Below are 12,761 nucleotides of genomic sequence, written 5' to 3'. Positions count from 1 at the left end.
TTAGAGGATAACAGTTGTACACATACTCGAGCCTTTTACAGTGTGAAATGCAGCTCTTTGTTTTACTCTGGATATAGAGCACACGAGAGGTGCTTAAAAGTGTGTTGGCGTTCAAATCCTCCACTGCTGGTTCAAACTTTAATTTGGCGCTAACCACATGTAATCATGCCAGAGAGATTACGAAGAAATAACTGACTCAACTTAACTCCTGTGGTCTGCCAAAGCAGGATTGAGAGGGTAAAGTCAGATCTGGCTGTAAGCTTTAAGAGGGCAGTGGTTAACTCCCTGTGATTTAATCTTTGGTTTATATCATCATTTTACAGATTATATAGTCATGTAAAGCTGCGTTTACTGACCTTGCAGGAGATTATAAGAGGCTTTTGACAAAATTGTCTCAAAATACAATGTTAACCTCAGTCTGCTTTGTTTAAAATAATGAAACAAGCCCCCACATGGCATGAATTAATCAATTAAATTGACTCCTCGCTGACAAAACTCATGTGCTCACTGCTCCATTTTCCAGCCCAAAGGCGGACATACACATGCAGATTCATTTACAGACACACACATAAAAAGACACATGATGTATTGTCTCTCTGTGTAGTCCTGAGACGAAGCACGCCACGGTTGAGATTGGTTGATGCGACCTCGTGCATCCTCAAGCCAAAATGTTACATCACTGTTTGAACAGAACCTCTGCAGACCGAAAAACAGTAATGTTAAAAAGACAAAAAATGCTATTATTGGAATAATCTTTGAAGTCTTTGTAGTTGATATCATGCTCGAGTCAGAAGTCAGCTGCATGCTGCGTTTCAGGTTACAGTGATATTTAACATCAGTGGCTAATGGGCAGAGGTGGTGAAAAGTTTTTCTTTGATGTGTGGGTGGAGCCTCTCATGTTCAGGTTTCTCCTCTCCAACACAGACTCACCATTCAGCCTCTTAATGTGCACAAAGTGCTTGTCTGAAATTTGAACTTGATCTCTGTCTGTCTGTCTGTTTCAAGGTGAATGAACACTTGAGGGACATCCTCGTCGAAGAGCAAAAGCTGAGAGAGGCTTCCCTCCAGGAGTCAAACGCAACAACACACAAAGTAAGAACTCACACAAGCTCTCATTTGTTAGTTATCTAAACCGCAGGCTGTTTAAAGGAATATTTCAACATTTTGTTTGTGTTTTAAATACGAATCTAGCTTAGCTTAGCACAAAGGATTGAAACAAGAAAAAGTAAGCCAGACTAAGCCAGTCAGCAGTCTTCCTCCCTACATCTTTAAAATGGCTTCTTTATTTGTGAGGTTTTGAGATGTTTGTAGGCTTTTCTCTGCTTTATTGTTGTCAATTTTCGTCCATACATGCCATCCCAACTCCTTGAAGGAATTTCTTCAAATGTGGCACAAATGTCCACTTGGACTCAAAAATAAACTGGTTAGATTTTGTTTGTCAAAGGGCACTGTGAAGAACAACTCACAGAACATTTTGTTAGCCATTATACAAACATTCATTCTCTAGTTACAACAAAATTTCACACAAATAGGATAAAATGATGAAGTGATGACATTTTATAGACAAAAGATCAAAGGTAAACTTCACTGTGGTATCTTCAACATCTTCATGTTCTATTTTGTTTCCACAAATAAATTCAACTGTAAAGTACAATTTGATAAGTTCATCCATTGCAAGAATAATACAAGGCAGGTGGCAGCAGATTTGTGACGATGTTGAGCCAAAGTGAAGTGATGTGGCTCTTTGGCTCCCAAAAAACAAACAAAAAAAAAATCCACAATTTTTCTGACTTTTTTTTCTTCCAAATTGCAACTTTATAAACTCAGAAAATAGCTTAGCTTTTTCTCGGAAATTTACGACTTTGTAAACTCAGAGAATAGCAGACGTTTTTTCTCGGAAATTTGCGACATAAATCTCGGGAGTTCCACGTTATTTTCTCAGAATGTTGCCCTCTTTTTAACATTTATGTATATATTTCTTTATATCTACGGTGGCCCTAATATGACGGTGTATGTTCCTCTGGTAGTCAAAAAAAAAAAAAAAAGAAAAAAAGATTTGCTAAAATTGAATTTCAGGTGACATGTGACAAAGCTCTCCATCAGTCCTCTGCAGTCCTCTGTAAAAATAGTCTAAGTGAAGACATTATTAGCTGGAATCATACACGTCAGTACAGTGATAACTTGCATGCGGAGGCATACAACCACAAGGCAGGGATTATAGTTGATATTTTAACGGAGCCTGGATAGCTGTTTCCTTCTGTTTCCAGTCTTTGGGATGATCCAGCTCTGCTCTAACACTCAGGTATGAGAGAATCAGCCTTCTCATTTAACTCTCAACAGGAAAGCAAACATCTCAAAAATTGAACCATTACTTTAAGGATAGGAAGGGAAATGAAGTAAAACAGAACTTTTTCTTTAATATTTAAAACTAATTAGATTTTGTTTTGAGCTGCATTTTCTTCTCCTCAAACTTTTGTTTTGTCTCCTATCTGTTAAAATTACACTTATATTGCACAAATATTTCCTTGTTTCACTCATAGCCATTAGCACAAGTCTTCATCCACATAAGGCAGTCACACATGATATGTACACACACACATACAGCTCAGTACAGAGAGCTCTATAAATCAGAGGAACAGATGAGCTCAGTCTCAGACCAGCTGCAGAGAAATGTTGGCAGGAATCACGACGCCGCTGTTAGCGGAGACAAAGAAATGTGAAGCAGAGAGAGAGAGAAGAAAAGTGAGGAGGGAAATTCAGAGAGAGGGTAACGGGACAAATGACACCAGGGTGGGAGACGTGGAGAGAGAGACACTCAGGAACTTTGTCAGCTGTAGGAAAAGAGAGTCAGTGACAGACAGAGACTGTGTTGTCATCCTGCGGGCCTCGTTGTTATGTAACGTCCATGTGACCCAAAGAGTCGGTCTGCTGGGACAAACACACAGCAGTCAGCTACCATCCAACTCCACTCACTTAGCCGTGAAGCTCCAGCACAGCGCCTTTTCAGGTCACGACCCTGGCCTCGGGTTGGTGCTCTAAAACAGTGACAAAAAAGGGTGCATGTAAAAAATAGAAAAGTAAATATTTTCCCACTGCGTGTGTGTAAGTGTACACAGGCAAATATAGAACTGTACTAAATGGAAATGGGTTCCTGCAATTCAATAACTAGTCAAAGAGGTAAACGCTGATTGATCTCTGATTCAGTTGAGTGTGTAAAGATGTTACTGGTTTGTAAAACTGTGTGGTTTCATATATAGTTCAAGCTAAACTTTATCTCAAGTAAACAAGACTGAAAGTTCACAGCCATGCTCGCTGCTCTGAGGCTGTCTGTGCAAAGCAGGGATGCTCAGAGCTAAATGCTAATGCTAGCATGACGACATGCTCACAGTGGCAATGGTATATGCCCAAATAATGTTTACCATCTTAGTTTAGTATGTTAGCAGTCTTACATTTTCAGAATTAGCACAAAACGCAAAGAACAGCTGAGGCTGATGGAAATGTCATTAATTTTGTAGGCATTTGGGCCTAAAGTACAGTGCTGGACAAACTGATGGTGGCGCTAAATGAAATTCAAAGGATCACCAACGTTCTAAGAATTCATCCTGAGGGGCCACAAATGTCTTTAGGGCCGTCGTTTTTTTGTGTATGTGTGGCTTTTGTTTTTTTACATCGTGGGCTTCCTTCGAGGTTTCCAAATGAGAATTCAAATGTACTTCCATACATCCCAATCTCGTGAACACAGTATCTCAGGAATCCCCTGAGGGAATTTCTTCAACACAAATGTCCACTTGAACTCAGTAATGAGCTGATTTGATTTTGGTGGCCAAAGGTGAAGGTCACCGTGATCCTACTCCCGTCTCATTCTCATGAATGCAATATTTTAAGAAGTCCTTGATGTAATTTTTTCAAATTTGACACAAAGGTCCAGTTTGAGTCAAGGATGAATTGGTGGCACTGATCTAGGATGCACTTTGAAATTGTGCTGATTATATAGATCTTCTCTGCTAGCAGGTTGAAAATGTCCATGTTTTCACAGACATGGATGTAAACTGTAAATGCAACCTTGTGGGTTCATACAAAGCATACAACTGCAAGGAACTGATTCTAGTTATAAAATATAAATATAAATATATAAATATATTTTTTCACTTGTCACATTATTATATCACCTCTTTAATACAGGTGCGTGCCTCCCTTTGTGTGTGGCATGCGGAAGAGCAAACAAACAAAATGCCAATAAATATGGCTTGATGAACATGATGAACATGTTGTAAATTTTGGTAATGATTACTTTTTTTGTAATAAATTTTGTTTTTTGGACTTTCTAACATTCTGGAGTTACTGATTATGTTAGGATCATACACGGCAGCATGCAGCCATGCCAGAATCAACTTTATACAAATAGTATAATACTGATAATATTCAGTGTAGCCTAACCTTTATCTGCAACTGTGGAGAAATACTAGTTTTAGACAGAATGAATAGACATGCAAAAAAAAGTGATGCAGCATTAAAAACTTCATTCAGAATCTGAGTGTCAACATTATGAGTGAAGCTTCAAAGCCCATAATGTCTCTAACAAATTTCATGGTAATCCATCCAATGGTTGTTGAAACATTTCACTCAAAACCAAAAATATCAATCTCATGTTGCTTGAGGAAAAGCTGTGGATCAAAAAAAATGGGTATGATACATCCTCTCTGCACCATGAGTACTACGTCCTTTGGCAATCTATCTGATAGTTGCTGAGATATTTTAGTCTGGACCGAGGCTTGTGTCACAGCCATGGCCGAAAACATAGATTAACCTGTTTATATACAACAGGTTGTAAAATGGTCACATGGTGAGTTAGTCTCTGTTCCCACAAAGGAAGCTACATTTTCTCTTCAAAGAGCTGCAGGATGCTACGAGTGGCTGAATCAGTTTAGAAGAAGCTTTTATCTGCTGTGGGAGTTTCTCAGCAAATGTTCTCTCGCTCATTGTTTTGTTTTTGTGTCGTTAAAGTGAGAGTGATCACTGCCATAGTGCAATTACTCTGTAAGCTGATAACACACATGAGGTATGTGACCCATCCCACACTCGTATAGACACTCAGGCTTTGTCAAAGGCAACAAGTTACAATGAAGGAGAAAGTAAGTCTTTTAAAGAGTGATCTGTACACTCAGTGTCAGTCAGCTGCTTCCCTCCTGCATGCTCCACCACACAGCTCCCTCTCTGCATTATCAGCTTTAACAGAAGTCTATTCACTGAGTAGGACATACTCAGAGGAGATAATTTCACACACACACACACACACATGCACGCACACATACACACACACGAATGGATGAGCACAAGACACTTCTCGGTCTCGTCTATTCTGGGACAGTGTGAAAAATCTTAAACTCGGGTCTTATGACTAAGTGCTCAGCGTTTTGTGTTGATACTGTGCGAATCTAAGCTTGAAGCTTTGAGTACTTCCATCAAGGAGGTTAAGCTTTAAGTCCCATTTTTCATCTGCTCATTAGCTTGCAACATATATATTTTTCTAAATCTTTCAACGGATTTCAATAAAATTTTGTTGAAATGTTTGGACAGAGGCCAAGAAAGGAGTGCAGATCCACATTTTTTAAATGTACAAGATGAAATATCTCAACGGTTAATGGATGGACTGCTAGGAAATTATGTACTGATATTCATTTTTTCTCCAGAGGATTAATCCAACAGACTGTGGTGACCCCCTGACATTTAGAGATAGAGCCACCATCATGTCTCAGTCATGTCTCAGTTTTACTATGTCCAATACATGAATTTATGAACAGTCTCAGCTTTACTTTGGTTATGGCGCTTTTGGAGCTGATCTTACTAGGTCTTTCTGTAGGATCCTTGACGGAAGTAGTGTGACATTTAGAATAATAATCTAAACATGGTAGTTGCAAAAACAAGCACTTTTAAGGAAGTACATTGATGGGTGAATATGTCCTCAATGGTTATGTTGCAGCCTGTCTCACCACAGCCTGCTGCAGTGTTCTCGCTTAAACCTGGACCAGTTTTAAAAATTGTTGTATTTATTTAGACACAAAAAAAGGGAAAATAATGTCCAGGAGGAAAAATCCCTTAGCCTTTGAAAGCTTCACTTTTTTAGTAATATGTCCCTCATCTCTAAAGACTTGCTGATTGGATGACTTAAGGGACTTAAGGGATTGTCCTCCAGTCTCAGGTGTAATAGTAAAAGTTTTTTTTTTGCTGTCGGCCTAATTCCTCTCCCACTCTCTCCTGTTGTTGTCCAATCATCATCTACCATCAAGTCTCCTACCAAATGGTACTGGAGATTAGTATCAGTAAGTCCATCCATTCTGAAGAACTCCTCTTCACCAGCCATCACCATCTACCTCGTCTCCGTCTCATCCAAAACCTGCAAGGATTCACACCTTCACATGCTCCCATAAAGTTCTCTTGTCATTGCATGTGGCCCCTAGACCCATCATGCACTGGTCTGATAGCTCCCACCCTAGCCCACTCAAGCCCTTAACAATTTTAGGAAATGCATTCCTTGTACATTTTACTAAATTGCTTCTCATGTTTGAATTGGGCTCGTAAAAAACTTGATAAACTGTCAGCAGACACCAGTAACTGTTCAGGTATCCAATAATTCTCATTATTGTTTAAGCAGTCTGTGAGTAATGAAAGGTTATTTCATTTTAATACAAAAATGTCCAACTGACTCTGCTCTCCAAAAATATTTGAAAATACAAACCACATCTAACAAAGGACAACGTTTTGATCCTCATAGCTCAATGCACAGACTGAGAGGCTGTTAGACTGAGAGGCTGTCTTTGAATAAAGCTTCCATTGCATCTCTTGTAAAACTCAAATTTTACGCCCCTCTTGTGTGTTTATTGGCAAACTGGGAGTGCTGATGCCCTGAAGATGTGTAGTGTTGTCTCTGTGGTTTTTGCTGGCTCAGTGAGACAGAAACAGAAAAGGATAGAAGTGCGAACACAAAAACTTTAAACCCTTTAAACTGTTCATTTGTTTAATGAGTTTATTTCCTTTTCTCCATTCATAGAAATAACAGCTTTTCACAAGCAATTAAAGGGGGCAAAATAATGCTGAAGGTTTAGATTGCATCTTTCTTTATCCATTTGAATTTAAGATGACAGTATTTCTAACCGTTTAGATGTTTATTTTTTACCATGAATTCAATCTGCATTTTTTAAGTTGAGCCTGAAGCCCACCCTATGCTTGAAATCAACACCTACGTGTCTGTTTTATGTGTGACTGAGTTGTGTGTGTGTGCGCATGCAGATTAAAGTGTTTCTGCAGATGTTGGCAAATTTGTACCAACAATCAGAGAGCCAGCAGTACGTATCCACCCCAATGACACATGTAGGTGATGTCTTTGTGCCGTTGCCATGGTTTCAGGCTCGCTACAGGAGGGAGCATGCCCAGCATAGGAGCGCTCCAGTACTCCCCCTGGTGGAGAACCTGCTGAAGGACAACACAGACGGCTGTGCCCTCACCGCCCTGCTGCACTTCTACTGCCCACAGGCTGTCAGACTGGAAGGTGAGAACAACCCCTCAATCTGTAACCACACCCACTTGATCTCAGAAGTTACACCCTCTTTTATTGTGATTTTCCAAAAAGTAAACACGAAGACTGAAGTCAGTTTAGTAATAGAATTAGAAACAGGAAAAAAAGGCATACAATGAGCTTACCACAATGACTTTTAGTCCAAATGTGAAAGCACAAAGGAGACTTTGCTCTATCCGCTCTAAGTAAAAACTCACATTTCAATAGAAGACTTGAAAACAAAGCCCTTATTTTGTGAGCATTTTGCCTCATGAATGTATGAGTGTCAGTTTAATAAAAACAAGTTATAATAGCATAGTAGCCTTTTACAAGGAATGTTTTATAGTTTAAAATTTGTCAAACTCTAATCCCAATCTTATAACGTAATCAAGCGGTTAAAGGAACAGTTCATACCAAAATCAAAAATACATATTTTTCCTCTTACTTGTAGTGCTGTTTATTAATCCAGATTGTTTAGTGTGAGTTGTAGAGTGTTGGCAATGTCAGTCGTAGAGATGTCTGCCTTCTCTCAAATATAGTGGAACTAGATGGCACTTGCCTGTGGTGCTCAAGGCGCCAAAATAAAATATATTTGAAACAGGGTTACTGCAGGTCCTTAATTATTCTTAATGGCATTAAATCATTAAATAAGGCCGTGATTGGTAATAAAATGTCTGAAATCAGTCTTTCAAAGGTCTAAAATGCTAAGACATGGGAGGTAAGATAAAACGTTCCTGGAATAAATGCTATTATTTATATATATTTTTTAAGTTTTCCGAATTTAGTCACACAGATCAGGATAGAGAAACGCTCATATACATGTATCACATCAAATTAAATGTAAAATGAACAACCTTTATTCAACCCAAACTAAATGGATGCTTTTATGATAGCATAATATGATCATTATTTTCCAGGTCTTCCACTGTAGTTTAGTTCAACTTAAAAAAATAATAAATCAGTATTTAAAGTAGTTCTTTTTAAGTTCAACTAAAGAGTCATGTTTTATGTTACAGTAAATGTTTGGGTAAAAGTGTCCCTAACCCTTACCAGCTGATGTTGGTTAATGTACCTGCCTGTATCTAGGCAGATAAATAACACTACACGTAAGAGGAAAAATATGTATTTCTTATTTTGGAGTGATCTGCCCCTTTAAGGGTCCTGTTTTGACTTTTTTTGGTTATATTTAATGATATAAATGGTGGATAATGTTATGGACCCAAGAAAGGCACTGAGAGGCAGAGAGTAATCAGGACAGACACGGAGAACAAGTGTGAGACAAAGAGAAACAAAGGCTCGTTTCCTCTCAGCTTGCCTGCGCTCTTATTTCTAAAAATGCCCTGGGTTGGGTTGTGATTGGTCACGAGGGGTATGTGACGGCAGACCGTTAGAGGCTGCTATTTCAAAGATAAACAACTCTCTTGTCAGTGCTTGGAGACTTTTGGGATCAAATGTAGTTCACAGGGGGCTTGTACATATGTGGGCCAGATGTGGAAGTGAGTTAATTTACATCCTCCTGCGTGTGCAGGGATTTACCCTAAGAATAATTAAAAAAGTACAGAATGACATCATTCCACAGAAATCAGCTGCTGTAATGTTTGGTCGTCTATCCATGATCTGTTCCTGTTTGTACAGTAACATCAGGGGATAAAAATCCTGATGATTCATCCAGAGGGGAGTGAAGACGGTTTGAAAACTGTTTCAAGACTTTTGAGTCATTCAAATCAGCTACTACATATGGTACAAATACCAGTGGGAAAAGTAGGATCTTTTTTTAAACATAAACTATGCCTTATCTTTCCTTTGTCTTCCTGCCTGGCCCTTGCTATCACCCCTCCCTTGCCTGTGTGTGTGTGCCTGACCCCTCCCCTGGCGGAGCAGATATCTGCCTCAAGGAGACCATGTCTTTGGCGGACAGTCTGTACAACCTCCAGCTGGTGCAGGAGTTTTGCAGGAACAACCTCAACCACTGCTGTCACTTCAGCCTGGAGGACCTGCTCTATGCACATGCATCCATAAAGGTAGGAAGTGCTCAAATAATTTAAAAAGAAATATATGTGGAGGATGTCGAAAGTACTGTTTTTGAGATGTGGATTCAGCAGAGAAAAAGAAAAGTGTTTTGGGGAATAAGGAGAGTCAGGGCGGGAAATTACAAACAGGCAACAATGAGTCACGCAAGGAAAAGTTTAATAATGAATGTGTGTGAGCGGGCTTGGCTCTCAGAGGGGTTGTTCCTGTGTGTGCATGGATGTATTAGCAGGGACATAAAGATCATTTTTGCTACAGTGAGTATTGCTTTGCTGCCAGATTTAATGAATATGACAGCCTGTGTGTGTGTGTGTGAGAGAGTGTTGGTGCTAAAGGCGCTGCAAGCCAAATAACTCTCCCTCTCTCAGACAGAGGACAGATTCTGCTTGGAGGAGATTCACAGTCCTGACCCGTCTCTGCCTGTCTCCCTTGTTCTCCCCCCGCCTTCCACATCTCCCTCTGTTTATATCAAAATCTGTGAACTTTAGATAATAACAACTGCTGATTCACCCAGTCGTCAGGCTAAGATCTCCCCAGTACACACATTTGTTTCTGATTAATAAAATACTTACTGTACAACATCTGTGCCATCCAGACATTAGAGGCAGCAGAGCCAGTGTGGGTAAATAGTATGCGGGGAGCGTGGGTAGGAACATTCGGATTCAAGTCACGGTCCGAGCTGACTGGGACTTTCCATTCTTCAGAACAACACAGCAGACGAAATTCACACTTGTGCACTCTTTGCTCTCTATTTCTCTGCTGCTTTTTTGTTCGCTGTATTGTTTATAGTGAGTTTGTTTTGACTGTATAGTGAGACAAAAGTACAAGGAGGCAAGGGAGAAAATAGTCTTGAAGAGCAGTTAAAGAGACCTGGCACACTGCCCATCTACCACAGTCTGCCCACTGAAGCTTACCCAGTGTGTGTGTGTGTGTGTGTGTGTGTGTGTGTGTGTGTGTGTGTGTGTGTGTGTGTGTGTGTGTGTGTGTGTGTGGGTGTGTGTTTGTGTGTGTGTGTGTGCATGTCCATTTATTTAAAAGCTATTTAAGGTCCAGTGTAAAGGAATGAGGATGGATTGGGAAAAAATTGAACAAAATATAACATAAGTATATTGTCATCAGTGTTTAATGGCCTAAAAATGATAATCGGTGTGTTTCTGTTACCTTAACCCTTTTGTAACCTGAGAAAATTGACTTGGTTACTTTAAAAAACATAAGAAGGCAATGAGTAACAAAAGAAAAATGACCCAAAAAATAGCAAGAAATTAGTGAAAAGTACAAGAACATTATTAATAAATAAATAGGAAAATAAGAAAACAGGGCAAACAAAACTTTTTAAAAAAGTGCTTATAAGTTATAATCACTCTGTAACATAATTTTAAATATGTAATTATTATAATTATAAATATAGTTTTTCTGTAGCTTTTTTCTTTTTTTTCCCCAGACATTTTCCCTAGATATTTTTTTTTATATATAAATGTACTAATTTCATACAATTAGTAGAACATTTCTTAGTTGCTCAATGCCTTTTCCCCCATGTTTCTGAAAGAAATCACACCAATTTGCTCAGGATCTAAAATGAGCTGTTAATATCTTCATAGGGAGCAGGTCCTCACACACAGAGTGTGCCATGTTGCACACCATATTTCTACAGTTGTCCAGAATGGACCAACCAAACACGAGCTCTAGTTAGCACCATTCATGTATATGCATGAGACACCATAGTTAGCAGTCCCTGCGCAATGAGCCAAGCAGCGTTGGAAAACACTGATTTTTAACGTAAAACTGCTTTATTTGTTGCTTTTGCTCGTTTAAATCGTCTGGTCCATTTGTTTTAGAGAGAATGAGACATCTACATATAATTCGACACCTGTTAAAAACCTCCTGAAGGTCTGAGAGAAAAGAGGTGAGCACACATTAGCATGCTGAACAGTGTTGCAGAAACACTGAAATGCAGCGTGAAACTGCTTTATTCACTGTTTTTACCTGCTGTAAATCAGCAGGTCCATTTGTTTTGGAGGGCAGGAGACCTCTGTGGAGCTCTTGCTTGGCACCCAAGAGAGGTTTCAAATGGTTGCAATCTGCAGTCCTCGTCACTAGATGCCTCTAAATCCTACACACTGCTCCTTTAAGATGTTTTCTCTGCTGTGTCTAACATTAAGATCCAGTTAACAGGATTTTTTTTTGTTTTTCTCCCTTTCCTAGACAGTAGATAAACTGACCTGTGTGTGTTAACTGAAAGGTTTTCAACAGATGAAGTCATCTGTTTTGGCCCCCGGAGGCTTTCAGTTTATATCATGATGCATTTATCACTAATGTGGGTTACTCACTCGCTGCTTTGTAAATCTGTCTGTGCACATGTGACATATATAAACTAAACTCCAGATGGTGTTTTTTGCAGTTTTAAAGAACCGTATGGGTTTGACATTATGCCACTCAGACAATGAAACATGCACTAATATTAAACTACACACACAGACACACACCTGAGCCTGTTCCCTAGCAACAGCTTGCAGGCCGTGACCTCACTGATCTGTCAAAATGCTGTATGATGTTGCGAATGTAGCTCATCTAACATCTTTGCAGAGGGGGAGAAGGAGCTATGACTGCTGAGAGACAAACATGCTAATGACATGAATAAATAACAGAATATATGACTGCAGCATTAACCACAAAAACATGTGTGTGTGTGTCTGGTCTTGCAGAGTAACTACCTGGTGTTTATGGCTGAGCTTTTCTGGTGGTTTGAAGTGGTTAAACCCTCATTCGTACAGCCCAGAGTCTTCGATCCAAACGGTACAGTACAAGTTCACAATAATATTAGCACACTAATGATAATGATGACATGTCATGCATGCTAAGTCTATTAATAAACTCAAGGTTGCAGCTGAATGTTGAGTATCTATCGAATGTTTTCCTCTGCAGCCTGTGAGCCTGTGTCCTGTAGAAATATGGCTCCTGTGTCCAGTCCAGTCAAACAAAGCTATGCAGACAGACCTGACAGCCCAGAGAACATCCCAGCACACGGTAAAATATCTGCTATTAACAGGAGCCTTGGTATTCATTTCAACACCGTTCTCCACAAGTTTGTCCTCTTATTTTTTTATTTTGCCCCTAAATATTAATGTGGTGCTTTCAGGAAAATGCTGTAATTGGTACTATAAACCCAGGGAATGAATCCAAA

General features: G+C 39.4%; 1 protein-coding gene across 2 annotated transcripts in view; it reads left to right on the top strand.

The window, feature by feature from the left end:
- Positions 1-12,761, top strand: part of camsap2b (calmodulin regulated spectrin-associated protein family, member 2b) — a 44,980-nt gene that overhangs the window by 18,420 nt on the left and 13,799 nt on the right. For both annotated transcript variants that reach the window (XM_042497345.2, XM_042497346.2), the window contains exons 4-8: positions 1,006-1,092; positions 7,405-7,546; positions 9,434-9,573; positions 12,283-12,373; positions 12,503-12,604. In XM_042497345.2, coding sequence (XP_042353279.2) covers positions 1,006-1,092; positions 7,405-7,546; positions 9,434-9,573; positions 12,283-12,373; positions 12,503-12,604 — 562 coding nt within the window. The remainder of the gene's footprint in view (positions 1-1,005; positions 1,093-7,404; positions 7,547-9,433; positions 9,574-12,282; positions 12,374-12,502; positions 12,605-12,761) is intronic.

The sequence above is a fragment of the Plectropomus leopardus genome, chromosome 12 (assembly GCF_026936395.1).
Source record: "Plectropomus leopardus strain MGB_pleo_1.0 chromosome 12, ASM2693639v1, whole genome shotgun sequence".
NCBI classification, from domain to species: Eukaryota; Metazoa; Chordata; class Actinopteri; order Perciformes; family Serranidae; genus Plectropomus; species Plectropomus leopardus.
Note: the sequence above shows the minus strand (reverse complement) of the source record. Positions and strands in the feature narration are given on the sequence as shown.